The following is a 21976-nucleotide window of genomic DNA, read 5'->3' on the forward strand; positions in this document are numbered from 1 at the left end:
GACTGTTGTTCTTTCTTCTAAGATGTGCAGCCTACAGGGCACCAATTCAGATGTAATCTAACAATTTAATTTAATTTCCCACACATTTGAATACTTTTCCCATGTCTAGCCATTAACAATTCCATACTTAAGCGGCAAATTAAAGGCTGCCCAACAGCAGCGTACATAGTAGTATCTCCCCCACGGGTGGCGTTTTCATCGAAATGTCGTTGCCATTATCCTTGACCGATGGCAAAAGGGGCCTTTGGGGCTCCGAGGGCAAAGGACATTGTGCGAGAGTGTGGCAGGACACGCTTCCAATGTGACCCCCAGTGGTCCATGCACACATGCTTCCTTTATTTTTTTCTAGTGCCGGGGAACACAACACAACACAACGCAACACAACACAATTAAGTACCGCTTATAATGGATGTTCTCGTGTCAAAAGCCCATTTTTTGCGGACTGTTAACAGCTCGGATATACAGAGATGTCGGCTCAGATGTATATATGTATATATAAGCCTAATAAATGCGTATTTGTCAGTGTAACAATTTGCGATGCGGGCTACGCAGGTGAAAATGTTATCTTAATTTTAGTGTGCCATTATCAGCGTGGGAATATTTTGGGAGGATATTTACTATTTAAGTGAAGCGCATAATGCGGGATAATTACATCATTAATTGCGCCCGAGGATTCAACTGTGTGTTCTCTCTTATTTTGCACTCAAAACTTATTATTTGATGTATTATAAAATATTAACAAGTTTTGGATTACAGGTAAAACCATCTCGATATTCGATTGCTCACGGTCGAAACACGCTTGTTATAGGAAACATATGAATAATAGATAGCTTGTTATTCTGAATAGATACATTTTATATTCCCAACTAGATAAAATGATATATTCAAATATTTGATAGCTGATAGCAGAATCAAGCTTGTAATAGGAGGCAAATAGGGGCTGCATCCGATATCTAACCCCGCTCTCGTTCTCTGACTTCCGATTGGTTTTCAGGATTGTCGTGCGACCCCTTTTCCAAAAAAAAAGGGGTTAATTGCACACATATACATATGTACAACACATCCATTCGATCCATTTGCAGTCCTTCGCATCCGATTCTCAGTGCATCGAGTTCGGATGTGGAAATGGAGATTTACTTGGCTGCTTGGCCAGATCAGCGGGCACCTTTTGTTGTACAGGTGCCTTTGTCCTTTGTCCTTTTCGCAGCGGGGAAATCCGCTCGTCCTTTTCGTCCTTTTCCGCAGTCATTTAGTCAGTCAACTGCTCTACTGTTCTACTGTTCTGCTCTGCGGCATTATGTGCTGTTACTTTTGTTGCCACCACAGCTCGTTGTTAACAGATTGCGATGCGATTGTTTTCAAAAATGAATAAAGATGGTGTTTGGGCGATAGCCACCGTTTCCCACCGTTAGCCGCCGCCTGGTGACGGAAATGACGTGAATCCAGGTCTCTGCCAGTCCGGAATTCGGTATCCAACATCCAGAGACCAAAGAGCAAGCCCCCTTCTGGGCATCTGGGCATCCCATCCAAAAGCCGTAAAAATTGCGGATTACAATCGCGGATTTCCATCGCACAATTGTTTATTATTGCTGGCCCATTTTGGTGTGTGTGTTTTTTTTTTGTTTTTTTTTTATTTTTTAGCTCGCCCCTCATTTTGGTGGGCTTTTCAATGGCCTTTTTATTTCTCCGCTTGCCTTTTGAGGCACTTGGACTGCTCCTGGAAAACTCAACCGCCTACCCCGCACCCGCCATAGAATTTTTCCCCCCAGCATTTTCCCCCCACACAATGACAGCCAAAATGACAAGGACAAAGACGTCGTCGGCGGTTCAATTCTCACTGGTGTTTCTGTTGGTTGGCTGGTCGGTTGGTTGGCTGTGTATTTTGTGTGCTTTTATTCCCCATTTTTTATGTCTGTTCCACACGAGAAAACAGTTGTAAATTTGTGTGTGCAAAGTGGACGGCAAGTCCTTGCAGAAGGAATTCAGTCCGTTTGCGCTTTATTTGGTCTTGTTTGTTTGGCTTTTTCCCCACCATCCCCCCCACAACGAAAAGAATCTTAAATTTGCTAATTTGTGAACTTTTGTGTTCGCATTATAATTCGCTCCGCTCTGTGTTTTGTGCTTTGTTTGGCATTGGGAATTGCAATTGGATCCGCGTGTCCTTCGCCCCATCATCTCGAATGCCCCTCCCCCCTTTTGGTTACATGGGCGTCTGCGCTTTTTGCTGCCCTTTTGTTTTGTTATGTTTTTGGTTTTTTTTGTTTGCCTTCGTCTGCTCCCTTCGAGTAAATTAAGCGGCTCAGTTTTTGTTGCTGGGGGGTGGTCCCCAAGCCAAACACAATTCAATTTAAGTCGATAACATCTTAATTTGTATTAATAAATACTTGTTGGCTGCTCGGAAAGTTAGACCGCTGTTTCCGGCTGATTCCGCCTTTGCATTATCGCGATCTTATAATTACCGATTTATTTTATCATGGTTTCGCAATAGATACACCCATTTCTGCTTAATAATTAACTAACTTAAGGAGTGTGTAATATTTAAAAAGTAGGATTATATAAAACCTATTAAGACTTGAATAGTTTATGATACAGTATTTGTTTTAGCATTACCTTGTTTCTGAAATAACACCAAAATACTCTGAACTACTTTACATAGAAAACAACAGAGATATACAACTTGGTATCTAAAGTGGCATTGAGAGAAGCCTGCTTTAATAATTATAACTTTTTTGGGCGAAAAATCCATGAATTTGTCTTTGCAGGATATCCACCACGATTCCGTGTTTATAATTTTTATTTTTTTCTTTTTGCCAGCCCATAACGCGGCAACGAGGCTGAGACGCAGAAGTGTGCATTAATTAAAATGTGAAACCTAATAAATTTAAATTACAACTTTCAATAAAAACTTTTTAACGCCCACCTTTCTGAGCCGCAGAGCGCAGAGTCGAGACCCCATTCAGAAAGATGCTTCTATGATACTTCTGATTCTGGTCTGGTCCTCTGAACAGCGGATGGAAATCCAGATGGTGGATGGGGATACTTTGGAGGAAAGGAGGAACTTTCATGAGTAGAAATTATTTAATGAGCATGAAAATTGCGGGGCAGTGAAAACGACGCCAGCAACGCTACCATTTTATAATTTCATATTTTCGTTTATACATTTTTTTTTTTTGTTGTATTCCACTTTTCCCCCTTTTAGGCATTTTCCAGCATCTCGACGCGGTTCAACCCCAAAAAAGGCCGAACGCAGAACATAGCGCGACAAATAGATAACCTCAGGTAAAAATTAATAAACATCCTTCCGTCCGTGGGTCCATTCCAGTTACTCCTTCGTCCTTCGTCCTGCGTCCTGCATCCTTTGCGTTATGAAATTGCCGCGGGAGGCAAAGACAATATCTCCCCGCCTCCTCTTATGAATGGAATCGCATGGGTTGGGGTGCAAAACCGAAGCAAAACAAAAGGAGCCCGAACTCTGGAGCCCCGGAACCCCGGAACCCAAAACCCCAGATGGTTGCCCGAAAGCCCGTTGTTTTTCTTGTAATCAAAAGCGTTTTCATTGTTTAACAATTAAATTGCTGGAAAAGGCATCATTAGCAGTCGTAAGTCGCGAACTGCCAAAGGAGCAAACAGCAACGCAGGAGCAACAGAAAGGAGCATCAGCGACACATCCAGCATCGGGTATCCACAGACCATGCACATCCACATCCACGTCCTCGTCCACAGCCAAGACATCCTGGCAAAAGGAGGACTCCGGCGAAGAACAAAGGAAGCTCGAAGAGAACACAGGCCCAGTAAATGAAAACACCGCTCGAATACCCCACGGTAATGGGTCGCAATCGCAGTGGCAATCGCAGTCAACCCATTAATACAGCGAAACAAAATAAATGTAACATTTTTGGCACACACTAAACCACAAGCGTTTAATTAATAAACTTTAGACAAACTTATGCATAAGTTGGCATAAGTGTTTTTTAATAATTGGAAGCCATATAGTTGCAACTGGATTCTATCTATATGTTATGAACCAAAAATCTTACTTGGTTAATCCATCATTAATTGCCCATTTAATATCAGCACAGTACTATAAAAGTAGTCAAGAAACCAGGCTTAAACATACAATAAATAAAGTATAAGCATACAAACTTACACATTAAATATGTCAAACAAATTCTATTGGTATAAATAATGAATAAAATACATAAATTGCATAATGAAAGCCAAGTATAGTTGATGGTTTACACTTTTACATACAATTCAAGGTAAATTGTATATGCTTGCATTTAGTTTTCCAACGATTTTCAATGACTGCAACAGCAAGTATTTATTGCATTTAAGACATGAAATACATATTGTATTACGTTTTTGTTTCTGTCAGTGTAGCAAAAGTAAGGCCAAAAGCAAAGTTCACTTTCTGGCAGACAGAAGCTAAAGTTGAATCACCAGACAGTAAAATGGGGTGGTGGTCTAAGCTCCAGCCACTGGATGAGGATGGGGATGGGGGATGGGTTGTCTCTACGCATTACGTAGAATCAATTTGGGGGGTTTGGGTGGTGGTGGTGGGGGGAAATTATGAGGAGGCTGCGTTACCGTTAACGTTACCGTTACGACTGCCGCCAGCGACGACCTTCTAGGCTAAACTTTTGTGCAAACAGTTGTTTAAATATCCAGCAAACACGAAAGGGTTAAATTCATAATATGGCCAAATTAGATACAGGCGGTAGGAAACAGCCGTAGAATAACATAATAGAATAGCGCAACCCTTTCTGTCGTCTCTGTGTCTCAGAAACCAGAAAAAACCCCCACCCCTCTGTTTCTATATATATATATATATATATTCTGAATATTCTGCTTATGAATTCCCAAAAGGAAATTGCGCCCGAGTTCGGTTACAAAATTGTTATAATTTTTCCCGTCGACTAAGAAAAGCGGAAGTGAGCGGTCGCCGGAAAAGCGGAAAAGCGTCTGTTCGCTCATTTAAATTAGCCTTGTCCCCATCTAGGTGAAATTGTCGTGTGCCAGGAGTTCCACTTCCGACTATTAGACCAAATCCCCCCCCGCGCTTTCCCCCTGAACAAAATCTAATTTCATTACGCCGCCCCATCTTCGAGTAGTAGAGGCTAATAAGACCCTTCTAATATGCATATGCATCTGTATCTGTATCTGTATCTGAAGATGCAGAAGATACACGTCTGTCGACAAGTCAGTTGGTTCAGCTACTTGTGTTTTGAGAAACTTACGTAGTGTGGTTGATATGCATATGCCAGGCTGCAAAAGTAAGTCAATGTGTTATGAAATATGTATTACAAACTCCATGCTGAAAACTGCAGTCGAAACTGAAAGGTGAGCTCTTCTGACATGGATATTAAACAAATAGAGTTCAAAACTTATTTGATACCAGTTTTATTGAAAATGAGCAGTAATGCAAGTCTTAAATATTAGTAGATGACAACTGAAGTAGATAGTTAACAAGATATGACTATTCATACTTGGACACCTATTATCCTATGAACGCGCAAAGAAATCCAAGATTTCCAGGCTCCTTTCTAACTCTCAAGCACTGCGATAAACATAAATATACATTAATATATACATAAAAATATTTAGAAATGTGTAAACCCAATTGAAAGCATGTCAAAATTGTATCATGTTTCTGTGCAAATTCAAAACCCCATAGTTGAAGCACTGGGTTTCAAAGTAAGCTGCCCTTCTCAACCCATTTGTGTCCTTTACATGGTACAGATATCCCCCAATTGTCCCACTCTCCCAGGACATCGTACACAATGGAGAGTCCTGTGACTGGGCAGCAAACCAGAAAGCAGGGAGTGATTTGGATGATGCATTCCATTTGTGTTCCATACCACACCACAGCACAGCACAGCACAGCACTTCAGTTCAGTTCACTCCCCTGAATTTTTCGTGAAACTTGCGGTCTGGGGATCCATGGCCATTATAATACCACTGCATCCGCATGTCGCGGTGCATAATTAAAAACTGTAAACCACACAAATAATCCCCAGATAGTAGAGTCGAGTGGACGAGTGCGTCCCCAGCAGATCCCGCATCCCATATACCATATTCCGCATCTGTGGTGGCAGTACCCATTTCGATGGTAGATGTTAGATGGTACATGGTAGTTGGATATGGTATCTCATCTGGTTTCCATCGTTAGGGCTTGGTGAAACTTGTGCCCGAATCACTGAATCCCTGAATCACTTTGTGTGTTTCGTACATACATAATACATTGATGTGCCCGCGAGGGTGCAACCTCTAATGTCCTTTAATAGTTTGTACCGACCTACGGGCAATTACTAAACATATCCTCAAACCCACACACACACACACACACACACACACATAAGCACACAGCAACACACACACACACACAGATACAATACACAGTAGCAGGGAATAGAAAATCTGCGGAAAACCTACCCCAAAAAATGCATAATTATTGCTCGATGTGAGGTCTCTCCTGGATATTTACTCATGAGTATGGGTGTGGCTTGTCGGCATCTGTGTGAGTGGAAAATGTATTAAGCCCATGCCTCTAAATGAATTCCAGATTCCAGATATCAAATATACCCCGAAAGGATTCAAGCTGTTGAGATTTTGGGAAAGGCTCAATTTCAATAAGGAACAAACAAATTTATTCAAAATGGCAACTGGACAGCTTTCGTTGATTTTTGCTTGCTCAGGGTTTGTAATGAAAATATTTCGAAAATAAAAGAATATGTATAAAAAAAGAACTGCTTTCACGACTTTTGTCTTGTTTTCATTTAAGTTTTTAATTAACTGACTAGGCATGTTTTTTATTTTTTTATTGAGTTTGTATTCTATTTGATTTATTTGCGTTTTATAATATTTGTATTACATCTTTACTACATGTTTGCTTCTTATAAAATTAAATTGGTTTAGCCATTTTGTTGTTATTACGTTAAAACTTTACTTTGAAACTCAATATACTGTATACTTTATTAGATATTGGGTAACGATTTGTTTTAATCTGGCTTGTAAATAATATTTATTAATTACGAAAAGAACACCAGTAATTCTATAATAAAGCGGGTTCGAGCTGGGCATATCGATGACCTAAGCATATTTCGCTGGACAGAGTCATCTGGCATCTAAAACGACTTGGATCAGCCAGCAGGATTCGGGATTCGAGTCCGTCAGATGTGGGTGGGCCAGGATCGATTGCTAATCCCAGTGCCCATTGTATGAATATGGATGCATTGTATAATAGCGGAAATACGATCGAACGGCCATTTTTATCAACGGATAATCTCCGTCAAACATCTGCAGAAAATATGGGAAATCATAATATTCCACCAAGTCAAACAACAGATGAGATTCGATCCCATATCTCTATATATTTCTTGGGCTACACAATGGATTGCCAAAAATCACCGAGTATTACCTAAGGAACCTTCTTTTGTTGCCGTTTTCATTGTGCTCGAGTATCTGTTGTAATTATGGCGTAATTGCTAAGCATTGTCAGATATATTCATTTCAACCAAATAGGTGAATTACACTAACCATATTGATATCATTTGTGGTCAGGCCAAAATCTCAACTCAGGACACTGACCAAGGGAAAGTATAAAGGTCACTGATATACTTAAATTGTTTAAAGTACTGTAAGTATACCTGCAAATACAGTTAGTACAAAACATTGTTGTTTCTTTACTCAAATTAATGACAAATTAAAACTCAAAAACGCAATTTATGGCAGTTACGTTTTCATAAAATCTACAAAAGCATTCTCGTCTGATTCAATAATTCCCTTAGGTTTATGGACACACAATATGTGTTCGTGCCTGCGAAGGTCCTTTTTATTATGCCAGCTCATTATGGACTCGTGGGTGACCGGAGCTGTGTAGTTCAATTATTTACTTATTCATTTCATTTCATTGCCGAGCTTACTGAACGACCTTCCCATCGCTGGCGGCACTCCCATTCAGCAAACTCCTCGTCCTGATTGTCCTGCATCCTGGCATTTGTACTCAGGTACATGGTCTTCTCGATTTTTATGATCGGCCATTATGAAATATTTCGCCGACATGTTGGAAGCAAAAACGAGACGATACGAAACGCAACGCAACGCAACGAAACCCCTTCCAAGCCGAACAGAGTTTTATCACCCGGTTAGCAGAGTTCTCATGAAGGCATTGTAACCCTTTCACTTAATTATTGGGCACATAATGTACCATATTCATGGCAACCGCCGCGCCGCGTCGGCAAAAGGGAGTATATTGAGTACTCACAATGGAAACTACTGGCCCGACCCGTGTCCTTTATGAGTTCCCCGTATCACAGTTCACAGTTCCCATTTCCAGGTTCCCACTCTACCTGGATTTGCAATTGTGCAATATCCAAGGGCCCGAGGAGAGCCACCGCCACCGATTCACCGATTCACCATTTACCATTTACCATCTACCATTATTATTATGTCTCATGTGCGGACCATCCCGCGCGGATTTCACGCATTCATTGAGGAATTGTCGAAGGATTGTGCGATAAATGCACCACCTCACCTTCAACTTCGCCGTCGTCGTCGCCTCACTTCAATATACATTAATGAATCGCACTGTCTGTGAATTATATATGCGGGTTGACCCAGCAAGGACTAATTCACACAGGATTCACACAGTCGACGGCTTAAATCGCAACAGAACTGACCTTTTTTTCGAACAGTTATAATCGACTCTTTAGCAGGTTATGTGAACATTTAACTCTTATTTAGGGACATTATTTTACTTCACAAATATATTAAATAATATATTAAGTAATAGATCCAAAAGCGAACTTATATCGATAGCGAGTTCAACAGACCCACAATTTCCAAGATCAGTTATTTACATTCAAAAGATATTATTAGATGGTTAGGATCGCCCAAGTTCAAACAGCAAAAGGAGTAATTAATTTAAAACGCTGAACCACAAAACAGACTCACAATTTACAGATGCGCTATGTATATACAACCATTATTTATAATGCCCCGGTTTTTTCGCTTACCAAGGATAATTATATTAACTGTGCCAGTTTGATTCGTTTCGAAAATCCTTCACTCGACAAACAACCATTTGAAGATCCAACTTTCCAACCGCACATCATCAGTTAGATGAACAGTTGCTTGAGTTTTCTCGGATAAATCGCCCAAAACTAATGAGCTGTCCTGTCTTTTTCGTTATTTTTCGTATTTTTGGAGGGGAGCTTGGGGGCGTGGAAGCAAACTGATCTGGAAAAAAAATGTAATTAAATGTGAGATGTTGTGACGCCTTTGTTTGAACTGAGGAGAGCAAAGCCAGCAAACTGGCCACCAACTTCCCATGGCCTTTTGCAGTTCCAGATGAGTATCAAAACTCGGTTACTCAGGTTGATATTTAGCTTGGGTTTCTGGTTCGGGCTCAGGGCGTTTATTTTTTTTGAGTGTGTGTGGGTAAAAAAAGAGTATAGCTGGGTATCGGGAATCGAAATCGATGCAGGGTCAAAAATTATTAATGGATTTTTAATATCATTTGTGTCAGCGTAAATCGTATTTAAAGAAATCAGAGGAAAGAGAACCGAAACAAAAAATCTGAAACGATTTATTGACCTGAAGTCAAGTACGGCGAGAAAGAGATGAGATATATATATATATATATATAGTCGTTGGATCTTTGTAATCCACAGGGCCTCCACTTGATGGTTCGATCTGGATGGAATATGGGCATGAGGATAGAGGATAGAGGACGGAGAATGGTAATGGTAATGGCACTGGGCTGGAGAATGAGAACGAGAATGAGAACCTGGACGACAAAGTGTGAAAAATGATTGATCGATTTCGTCTCGGCTCTCGGACCTCGATTACGTTTCGATTTCGGTGTTCGGTGTTCGGGCACAAAGGGTGCCGTGCTATCCCCGTGTTAATAAAGAACTTTGTGCCCGATTCTGAACGATTCTGAACGATTGTGTTGGTGATTGTGATTCTGATTCAGTATCTTATTCTTGACTTTAGCCCGGTGACAGTGGATCTGTGGGACCCTGAAGTCGCTGAAGTCACTGGAGTCCCTGAATTTTGATTCCAGCGGCGACAGCAACGACAGCAACGACAATCGACATAATAAGATAGCAATTATTTATCAAATCTGGCAGGGGGCCGAAATAAATCGAAAGAAACGAGCATTTATTTCTCCGATTTTTGATTAATGAAAGCATTTCGCTACACAATAGAAGAGAAAGGAAAAACGAAAGTGTTGACTAGCACTGTCCAATATGAAAAAAAAAGGGGGGCGACATCGAGATGACCCCCGACAAGACATTTCCATTCGTTCCAAACAAAATTAAAAAAAAAGGAAAAAAAAAACACCTTTGAGGATTGACTTTTCACCTTCGAACTCACATCAATCAATTCACAAAAGCCAGTTGGCGGCGCCGAATTGAAAAGTGACACTCAGCACTGGGGAATCGATTATAAAGGCACTCCACACATTAATATTATCAGATATTATTCTTAAATCAGGCAATTTGAGGACACCTTGTTGAATAAAATCAAGGCAACAGCAAGGGCACTGCATTTGTCATTGAAATTGATGGTACATTCTGTAAAAACTCCTTTGAAAAATGATTTTTATGACTAATCTACTTATAGTCAACCTCCTGAACCATTTCTACATCACTTAAATGGATTTATTGTGCCCTTAAGTTTAAGAAAAAAGTATTTTTCCAATGCACCTATAGTGTGTGAAATCATATCATTAAGAAATGGTAGATAAATAAAGACTGTTGTTATGAATGATGCATTCTGTTTAAGAAGCCTTTCAAGTTTTCAAAAAAGGGATTTAAGCAGATAAACTCAAAGAAGTGCTTAAATATGGCGTAGAATAGACGCAAAAGCTGAACTGGATTTGGTTTAAAAAATACGAAATAAAGTTTAGAGAAATGTTCGTTAAAACCTGTACCATGTACCATTGCAGCAATCAGTTATGTGTAATACTTAATCAAATATAATGTTCCGAGAGTGTTTTTTATTATATGTATATGTATGAATGGTGAAGTCCTGACCATTTCCTGGAAGTCCAACATTGTTGCTAACGCCTTGTGGGTATGCAACAAAATAATGCGGTCCTTATTGTTCTATTTTTTTGGGTGATTAATGCAAATGGGAATGAATGCCGTGGATCTCTAAGCTTCTGCTTCGCTTTAAGAACTTTTCTCGGACGGACGCTTGTGTGGATAAATTGAAGCACAAATGTGGTCAAACATGTGTGCGTTTGTATCCTTATGTGGGACATTCCAACGTCTAGCAAATACCTACATACATATAATGCGAGGGTGTGTGGGTGGGAATTATTTTAATTCTGCAATAAAAAGGACAATGAAACGACAAGGAGCTGTGTATGTAGTGTGTGTTGTACGTGTGTAGGTGCTCCTATCACATAAGACACTTACACACCGAAGCTGTGCGATTTACATAAGTAATACATGCATGCATAGGTACATAGTGCGGGGTGGGGGGCGGTCATGGAGATAGGGGCGGGGAGGGGCTGCGGTAGGGGTGTGGGTGGGGGTGCAAAGAGGAAGCAGCAGCGACGCTTCTTTGTCACCAGTGCTCGAATTCCATTGGTGCTGTGTGGCGACAGGGAAAAAAAATCGAAGCGAATCGCCCCCATTGCCAAAGTGTCACCCATACACAGATACACCTACACAGCGACACTGGCACCCACACAAACGCACAAGTAAACACACACACACATGCACAGCGCAATCGCAAAACAAAGAGAGCCGCTCTATGCGGCCATTTGTGCGGGTGCGACAGGGACGGCGAGAGGGCACAGCACCGAGTGGACAAGACATCAAATGACAAAAATTTCAAAAGAACCTTCGTGAAGAGAAGCAGAGAGGAGAAGCCCAAGACAAAAAGTGACGTCGCAGCAGCGACAAATTACGTACTGTGTACTGTGTACTGTATACTGTATACTGTGGCCATTGCCATTTCACTCTCGTTGCTCTTTCCCTCTTGCGCTCTTGCGTTCGTTCTCTCTCTCTCTCGCTCTGTCACACTAAAGTGTGCCCGGCCATGTACTCACACCATCGAACCAGGGCACCCATACCAGCAAGCGGCGAGAGCGAGCGCTGCGTTCTCTTTGGCTGGCGGCAGTGCGTGTGAATGTGTGTGCCGCACTGACCACACACACACACGTCGCATGTCGCATGTGTCAACCCAACGAAACGGTTTCGTCCACTCAGACGACAGTGTGCGAGCGGGCGCGAGATAGCCGCACGAGCGTGCCACACCGCTCGCACGCACTGGCCGCCGCTCTTTTGTGGCGAGAGTAAGAGAGCGGTGGCTACTCTTGCCGCGCACTGCTTTGCCGACTGGGCGAGCGGGATGGCCTCAAGTGCGGGCGGATCTCTCGCTCGCACCCCAGCGAGTGCCTAATGACCCATCGACGACAATGTGACGAAGGCCAATTCCAATAGCGCGCTCTCTCACACTCTTCCAGGTGCAAGAGCGACAGAGAGAGGGAGCGAGAGCGAGCGGGAGAGCGAGCGAGAGAGAGCCAAATGTCACCCACCCCGCGTGTGCGTGTGTGTTTTTGTATACGCTGTGTGTGTGTGTGTCAGTCAGTTGGTGTGTCGGTGTCGGTGTCGCCGCATTTGTCGCTCGCTCTCTGCCCGCTGCGCTGCCGGCGTCGCAGTCGCCGCACAAATTCGTTGGTGAAACGACAAATCGACAATCAGTGTCACCCACGACATTCGAAGAAGTGGATCTCTGCTGTCCCTGCTCTCCGCACATCCGCATCTTCGTCGCTACTTCGTTTGCCACTTTGCCACTCCACATATTCGCATCCGCATATCCGCGCCCAGTTCACTCTTCACTCTGCCGCGCGCCCCAGTGCATTAGTGTGCGTGCGTACGAGCGTGTGTGTGCGTGTGTGTGTGTCATCGTCAACTGTGAACGACCAACTTTTTTAATATCTCAGCAAAATGCAACAAAAATAAATGCACCACGGGCATGAAAACAACAACAGCAGCAGCAGCACACAGCTCCCCGAACAGTGAATTCTACCAACTGAATTTTACAACTTTTTACGCAACACAATATCAAAACAAAACAACGACTCGGAAACAAACCCTTTTTTTCAATGACACCCCTGTGACAAAGTGACAAAAAGCTAAAACAAATCAAAAAAATAAACACAAAACAGCAATACACCAAAATACAATAAAATATCCGCAACTAGCTGCTAATTTAGCAAAAGGTATGTATAGTTCGAGTAAAGTTGATTTGCCGTCGGCACTTCAAGCAAAGAATTCCAATCAAAGTGAAGACACAGTGAATATTTTTCGAGATCAGTGGACTATATTCAAAAAAGGAAACCTGGTTCTATACGAATTAAAGGATTATTTAATAAGAAGGAATGCATTAATAGGATTTTTTTGACAGTAGAGCACGATCTTCTTCAGATCAAATAGGCTAGTGACATTGAGTAACTTTCAGTATAATGTCGTGGGAAACTAGTGCTGTTTTTTATAGAATTTCCTATTTCCTATAATATCCAGACTTTGCTAATTTGAAACTAGCTTGTTACTCCCAATGTTCGTAATTCCATTTTTGTCTATTTTCTGCGTGAGCTTCGACGAATAAAAAAAAAGTGATGTCTTCGGGGAAACTCGAAATGTCAAAGTTGTAATTAAGATTTTTGTCTGCGGTTTTCGAGCTCTGTTTTTCTGAGGTCTCGTTGAGGTCCGGACCATCGGAGTTGTCATCTTCGGACCATCGCAAGCCCCTTGCACGCCCCTCGCACGCCCCGCCCCCTCTGCCCGTCGGCTCCTGCTTATTATAATGTACTACTATTAACAGCAACTACAACAGCAATTATAGTCGCCGGATTGCTCACATCTCGGCTCCATACTCCGCCGATCTCGGATCCACCATCTATAGCGTCTCCCAAGTCTCGGAATTCTTCAATCTTGTCGTTTCTTGTCTTGGGGACTTTCAACATTTTGCTGCCCCTGCTGCCACTACTGCCACTGCCGATAATCAAAAAACGTTTCGTCCGAGAGCCATCAAAAGTTGTGATTGGTTTTTCCCCTACCCGCTACCCCCTGCCCCGTACTGCCCCAGCTGCCCAACATCACCCCCCTCTCGCCATCGGTGGCTTAAGACATTTTAAGCGTTTGACAAAAATAATTACCCATGTACATGCATACTCACCTCGATCTGTCGACCGCATGCACTGAGAGAAACTAGATAGCATTGGTTATATAATATAGCTCCGCTCCGAAGCTTTGAGAGATCTATATTTTATTTTTTAAAGGATTCTTGGAAGATACAAAGGTACAGAGGCACCCTTAACTCAAATGATATAGTTACCTAATAATGATCTGGAAAATGATTGCAACGTCTTTAGTTCATTCTCTATTTCCTGAATGGTAACGAATATGGTAACAATATTTTCGGCACCTAGTCAGAAACTTATTACTTCCAAGTACTTGACAATTAAGTTTTTTTTTTCCCCTTTTCGCTCTTTTTGTGTATTTTTTTCTTTCGCTTTTTCGCATTTTCGCCGTGTGTACATACACTCATTTTAATGCTATTGTTGTCATCGTTACTAATGAGCCCCATAAAAAGCGACCATCTCCTGGCTTTCTGCAAATGTGTGCGTGTGTGTACGTGCGTCTGTATGTGTGAGCCATAGTCGTATGTGGTTTTCGGCTTAACTTTTTAACTGGCATTGGGCAAGCGAATGCGAATGCGAATGTGTGTTGGACTTTGGAGATCGAATCCAGATAGCCAGCCACGACATCGCACACACGATCATCACCATCACCATCGTCATCCGCATCTCACCGCAATTGTCCCCAGCTTTGTGACGCCCCTGGGTTCGGTTCACTATATTTTTTTTTTTATTTTTACCCCTGATTTGTTTCTGTTTTTTACGTCAAGTCGACTGCTCACAATTACGGTAGCGAACGGAGCTCACAATAAAAAAGAGCTAGCTCTTTTGACTCTGGCTCTGGCTTTAGCTTTGCTTTTGGTTTTGGTTTTAGCTTTGGTTTTGGCTTTGGCTTTGGCTTTGGCTTTAACTCCGACCGATCGGATCGGATCGGATCCAAAGTCGAAGTCCGACACTGATCGCCGCATGTTGTCGTCGCCGTCGACGTTGTCAGAGGCGATTTTAATGGCCAGAAGAACCGAAAAAGCTGTAAAAGATTTCGCTCAAGTAAATGAGGCAATGTGCACTTACACCAGCACTGCGCCAGTGTAAGTGTACAGTGGGTCTTGGCTACGCTGTACTTTTTCGGCAGATCAAAGCAAAACTGCAACCGAACTGGAGCCAAAATGATACAAAATCACATAAAAACGGCGTAAGCTCATTAGGGATATTTGTTAATCAAAATAATTCAAATCAAGACTTTTCATAGGTTATAGTGGCCTTTTCATATTTATGTTGCTCTACTGTATTATTAGGTCGAAGATGAAAGATATGCCGCCATTGGTGTCACCGATATAAATGTTCGTTTGTCTGAGTTATTGCAAGTAGTGTGTGTCTTACCAGTAAATCTGGCTGGATTTGCACAAAGTTGGCTAAGCTCCTTGGGAGCTTTCTCTTGGGAATTTCAATAATACATACACATGAGATATTGGCTTAGAGCGCTTTCCAATGCACAAATCTATATATATATATATATTTCATATGTACATTCATTCGCTTCCGATATTAATCTATATCGTAAGTGTATCGAATATAATTATTCGAGTGACATGGAAATAAATGAATAATCCATTTGATTAGCAATCGGTTTTGGTTTTTGAAGCATACAGCAGCTGGCATCTTTAAAGACTTTCCTTTAAATTGGGATTTCGGAATGTTTCTCATAGCTACGAGTCGCTAATCGTTGTAATCCAACTGATTAATTGAGCCCACTCCCAAAATAAACTTTGCTCCCCATGACTCGTTCGACTGTCTTGGCATTTCGCACTCTAATTGCGCATCAATGACCAATGTCCCAGGTCCAGGAGTCAATGTCCATGTCCCCGACACCACTGACCACTGACCATTCCACAAATTGCCCTGCTGACTCTCGGCGATAAGGTTGATTCCGATTCCCAGTTGAAGTTGCGCAATCGGATTTGCCCAGCCACCCTGGCAGTAGTTTTCGATTAGGACTGACCGATTCAGTGACTTCCTGATTGACACTCCCTGATTGACACTTCTAACGATTCGTTTCTGTTTCTTGTTTATTTGCCCAGGCACCACCAGTCATCGCTACAGCCAGCGCCACCATAGAAACAAAATCCACCACAGACGACATGGAGCACATAATGAATCCGTTCATGTCACCGGCTTATCTGCTGGGCCATGGCCCACATTCCCACCAGCATGTGCACTCCCATCTACCGACACACCCGCAGCAGCCAAATGCCGCCTCTCCGGCCAGCTCACCCGGCGGATCGAGTGGCTCTGGATCTGGATCGGCCGCAGGATCGGGCAGCGGATCCGGCACAGGATCAGGCACCGGGTCGGGATCTTCGCTGAAGCCACGTCGCTGGGGCTCGCCGCCCATCAATCTGGCCGGGCAGTTCATCAATCCGGCGACGGGCAAGAAACGAGTGCAGTGCTCCATTTGCTTCAAGACCTTCTGCGACAAGGGCGCCCTCAAGATTCACTTCTCGGCCGTGCATCTCCGCGAGATGCACAAGTGCACGGTGGAGGGCTGCAATATGGTGTTCAGCTCGAGGCGTTCGAGGAATCGCCATAGTGCCAATCCGAATCCCAAGCTCCATTCGCCGCACATCCGGCGCAAGATCTCGCCGCACGATGGCCGCACAGCCCAGCAATTTCCGGTTTTCTCGCCCGGAACTGCTGCGGCAGCGGCCGCTGTCGCCGGACGACTTCCGGTTGCCTTTCCCGGACTTTTGCCACCGCCGCCGCCGCATCATGGTCACCATCCGTACGTCATGTTCGGCGGACAGGCGGGTCTCCATGGCTTGGGTCTGCTTTCCAACGGCTGTCAGGATGCCGATTCCGGATCGGTGGACAATGAGCAGGATGCTGATGCCGAGGATGACAACGACTTTGTGTACGTGGACATGCAGGCCAATAGCTCCAGTCCGGCGGCCTCCAGCGAGGATCAGGAGGATCACGAACGCGATCACGAGCAGGACGAGGAGATGCACTGCAGCTTGAGCCTGGCCAGCAGTAGTAGCATCGCCGCCGACGAGGAACGCGGAGCCGACCAGCCGTTGGATTTCAGCCTGCACAAGCGTCGCAAGTCGGAGCAGGATCGGGAGCAGGACCGTGAGCAGGAGCAGGAGCGGGAGCAGGAGGCGGAAAAGGAGCAGGAACATGACGTGGAATCGGACAAGGAACAGGAACCCGAACAGGAGCATGACCTGGAGCGTGAGCGCGAGCGTGAGAAGCGCTCGCCCAGCGATGCCTTCTCCATGGATCAGTTGCTGGGCAAGCGGAAGCGTCACGACAGCACCGCCTCCAGCTCCGCCTGTTCCACGGCCGCCGCCTCCTCCGCCTCCAGCTCCTCCGCCAGCGCTAGCGCCAATCCACCGCAGACGAGCATCAAAATGGAACTGGATCCGGACAGCGACAGTGCCTACCTGAGCAGCCGGCGGCAAATGCTGCCACTGCCCGTTCTGGACCTCGAGGAGCACCATCATCTGCGCCTGCTGCAGACCCAGATGTTTGCTGCCGCAGCGGCCGCTGCTGCCACCAGTCAGGCCCCGCCCACCGCCTTCCTGCCGGCGGGATCCCCCGTCGATTTGGCCAAGGACTCGCCGCCCATGTGGAGCCTCCTCTCCGAAATGTACCGCTCCATGCTGCTGAAGACGCAGCACCAGCAATACAACCACCATCACCAGCTGCAGCAGCAGCACCAGCAGGAGCACCAGCCTCATCATCACCTGACCCTGAGCCACCACCATCAGGAGCAGCACCATCATCTGGGTCACCACATGGGTCTGGGTCACCACCACCACCATCACCACCATCAGCACCACCAACAGCAGCCGCAACAGCAATCGCCGGCGGCCACAAATGCGCCGATTTCCGTCTAAACCAAGCAGACTGCTGATCCATGGCGATGATATCTAGATGATTTCCTTAGTCAAATTTGTGTTTCCGTTTTTTTTTTTTTTGTGAATCGTATTTTAAGAAGAAGAAGAAGAATACGTCTGCTGGCGTGCAGCATTAGCAAAAAGTGGAGCTTTAGGTGGTGGGGCTGTGCCACAGCTTGACCATTAAATGGCGGGCACTCCTCCTCAGGCGCGACCCCGCAACACCCACCTACATACATACATACATACATATGTACATATGTGTGCCCACCAACACCCAATGCCCCTAAGCACCCCCCTCCTCCCACTCCCCTTTGAAAACTGGAATTGCTCCGAAACTAAGCTTTTTCTGCTCGTACATGTGTTATATGGATTTTTTTTTGGAAAACCTATGTATAATGGTTAATGTATAATGTATACTGTAGTGCGACATCTAAGTGTATAGTATTCAATCCGTTCCTCAGTGTGCATGTGCAGATGGATGAGTGTGTGTGAGAGAGAGTGTGTGAGTGTGCGTGTGGGATCCCAGGATCGGATCCAAAAAAAAAAACAAAGTCTGTCATCTGAAAAGCAGGCTGGGCAGTGCAGAAGCGGGGATTTTGGAACGGGTTCCGTTTCCCTGCCCCCTCTATCGGTGTACAACGAAGTATTGATATTTATAACGAAATATATATTATGAATGCATATATTAAATAGTTTTAAGACAATTTTTTTCGTAGCCAATAAAAAACTATATTGTATTGTATAACTTGGATGTACTAACACAGCAAGCGAATTCTATTGAAACATATCCCGTGTGTTGAAAAATAAAAAAAAACAAGAAGAGATTCACCCGCTCCCTAAAAAAAGAAAAACACAAAATTATAAAAATCCATCGAAAAGGTTGATAGATCGTAGGTGAACGAAAAATGTTATTGCTATCGCAAACGAAAATTCCTCCCGACGATTGTGTACTGTATTACAACAAGATTTTAAGTTTTTTATTAACAAATAAACAACGGCAAAATTGAAGAAACATGTAATCAAAGATGCTTTTTTATTGCTTCTCTGGGCGGATACATAGTTTTCATGTTTTCACTACATGAAGTGCTATGAAAATAAATCAGGTACTTTATGTGAATATAATATGAGTCATTTGTTTTATGGCGATTTCGCTATTGCAATCCAAAGATAAAAAGACCTTTGGAGAATATTTACACAATAGCTATTTTCGTTAAATGCCATTCAATTTAGATATGTTACTGCCCATCTGAGATCATTTGGTAATGTTATAGGTAATGTTATGTTTAGGGGAAAACACTGATGTGCGTAGCTCATTTGGATCACATACATACGAATTTGTTTGTCTCAACGGATCCAGATTCAAATGTATATGGTATATGGTATATGGTATTGGTCTGATGAGATCTATAATGGGCAACGCCCTCGAAAGTGTCTGTCTGTCCCTCCCGTTTGCGCAAATGAGTATCCGAAATGCCGACGGACTCTCGAGAAGGCGTGACATGCGGCATAAATTGTTTTCGGCTCCGCAACTATAGCATACCATAACAAAACCATACTTTACGGTTCCAAAACCATACCATACCATGCCATAGCATAGCATAGCATACTCCTATACTTGAATACTCGAATACTTGTACATATCGTACTCCCCCCGCGAATCGTCGTGATGAATGACCAACTATTGGTCGCAGCGGCAACCACATCATCATCATCATTATGGATAGGCATTTGAGGCCACTTATGGACGGATTACACACTCAGGCGCACGCACACCGATACAGATAAAGATACAGATACAGATACAGATACAGATACAGATACGAATATGTATATGCAGATACAGATACAGATACGGATACATCGTCTGTAGTATAAGTGAAGTGGCCAAATAGAAAGACCCTAAGTATACGGCAGTAGGAACCTCACATTCACATTCTTATTCTCGTTCGCCTCTCGCACAAATTTACGATTCTATGAAACACGCAACGCAACGCAACGATATTAACACCGCGCTCTTCGCTTCCACAATATTCTCTGTCTTATTTTTTTTCCAATCACCTCGGACACGGCTTACTTTAAAGAGACTAATTATGCCTGCTCAAAATGCGGTCGAGTGCCTCTATAATGGCCAAGAAATGGTTTGGTGATTAAAAAACAAATTCGGTTTGTTTCAATATTGTCCTATTCTAATCTATCTTTCACATACCAAAGGAAAGCTGAATGCAATCGTACAAATAGTATTTCAGTCATTCGCCCAAACTGCAAGTTAGTCTGGGTTTTAGGATTCAGGCACATAGTTGTACTATTATTCACCAACTATTATACAGAATGCTTAAGATATCATTTCTGTCGGTGTGCGGCCACAAAATCCAAGCTCAAAATTCCACATTCATGTGGATAATGGAGCCTGTGCACACACACACACACACACACACACACACACACTCGCATCCACATGGATGTGTATGATGTGTATGAAACCGAAACCGCAAAATTGACATGGATGCGAGACTGTGAAAATGTCAAGTGGTTTGAAGCGAAGGATATGAGTCGAGAGTTCCGTGCTCAGCGTTCTGAATGCAGAGCTCACAACTCACAGCTCACAGCTCCCAGCTAAGAACTCGAGAATTTGGATCCCTGAGTTTTCAGAGACCGAAAAAACATGAGCTGAACCGAGCTGAGCTGAGCTAAGCCAATCCCCAATCTCCACCTCCATCTCCATCTCATTCCTATAGCCATATACCCATGCCCATACCCATACCCATTTTCATGCCCATTCCCATTTCCAATCTGATGGAGAGTGATGGTGCAGGGGTGGATGAAGCTAAACGCTTGCCACATTATGAGATGATCCTTGGCAACGATGTCACTTGAGACAAACAGAACAGTCAAGCAAAGACAACGGAACGCAATGGCAATTGGAAAGGAATGGGAATGGGAATGGAATGGTGCGGTCTCATCTCTTGGGATCTATTTACTTTTAAGTTTTTCAATTGGATGATGTCACGAGGCAGCCTTTGGAGATGGCTTTGGAGATGGCTTGGCTTCACCAGCGGGGTGTTGAGGGAGGTGATGTATGCTATGGGGTTGTGGTGGGGGTGGGGGTGTGTAACTTTTTTCAAGTACTTGGCGTTATGTGGAGAAGACAGAACGGAAATGGCAAACAAAAAAAAAGGTTTGCTCATGCCTGTCAACCTTTGAAATACCCTTTCACATATTCATGGGATGCGCAGTGGAAATCTTTGCCACAAATTATGTATGCATACCCACAAGTATGATATGTTTATGCCACCGTAAAACTTTTAACTAGCTTTCAAGCTTACACATTTGAAACTTATAAGAAAGTGCATTTCATATTCGCTGTGGCGGTAGGCAAATCTTTTCTGTTGCCGTTTTGTAGACTTTTGGTTTTATGAAATATTAGAAAAATTCACAATGCGTTAAAAATTAACATTTAAAATGGGATTGGGATAGACTCAAGTGTGTGTGTGTGTCTGTGTGTGTGTGTGTAAGGGATGCAAATACGTTTATTTCTGGAGACAATTGAAACCCACTCGAGGGTTATTGAGATGTGACAGTCAAGTAGTTGGAGTCGAGCAGTTGAGCAGTCGAGCCGAGTAACTTGACGTTTGAAATAGGATCAACTTGCTTACGTTGGCCACACTGGCGCGAATCCAGAAATGGCCCAAAATCGCAATGTCCAATGCTCGTCACGCGATCCATATGACATCCGAGTGACACATGCGACTCTTCCGCATCAACATTTTTGGCAAGGGGTGCACCACGCTTCTGAGGAAGTGCTTAAAGGATTGGCAGCATAGGTATTAGGTATTACCCTAATGCGATTGTAATTCACAATTTGACAGTTCATAAATACGGTGCTTAAGTGTGAGTTCTTAAAGCGCTTAAAGTCTTC

At 43.5% G+C, this 21976-nt stretch overlaps 1 protein-coding gene across 1 annotated transcript; it reads left to right on the top strand.

Annotated features, from left to right (window-relative positions):
• The first annotated feature begins 12746 nt into the window (after positions 1-12746).
• Positions 12747-18988, top strand: LOC122623805 (protein disconnected). The gene is made up of 2 exons (XM_043803146.1): positions 12747-13243; positions 16240-18988. Exon 2 carries the CDS (start codon positions 16300-16302, stop codon positions 18055-18057), a length of 1758 nt encoding a protein of 585 aa, XP_043659081.1. The 5' UTR covers positions 12747-13243; positions 16240-16299; the 3' UTR covers positions 18058-18988.
• Positions 18989-21976: the final 2988 nt, after the last annotated feature.

Source organism: Drosophila teissieri, chromosome X, assembly GCF_016746235.2.
Source record: "Drosophila teissieri strain GT53w chromosome X, Prin_Dtei_1.1, whole genome shotgun sequence".
Taxonomy (NCBI): domain Eukaryota; kingdom Metazoa; phylum Arthropoda; class Insecta; order Diptera; family Drosophilidae; genus Drosophila; species Drosophila teissieri.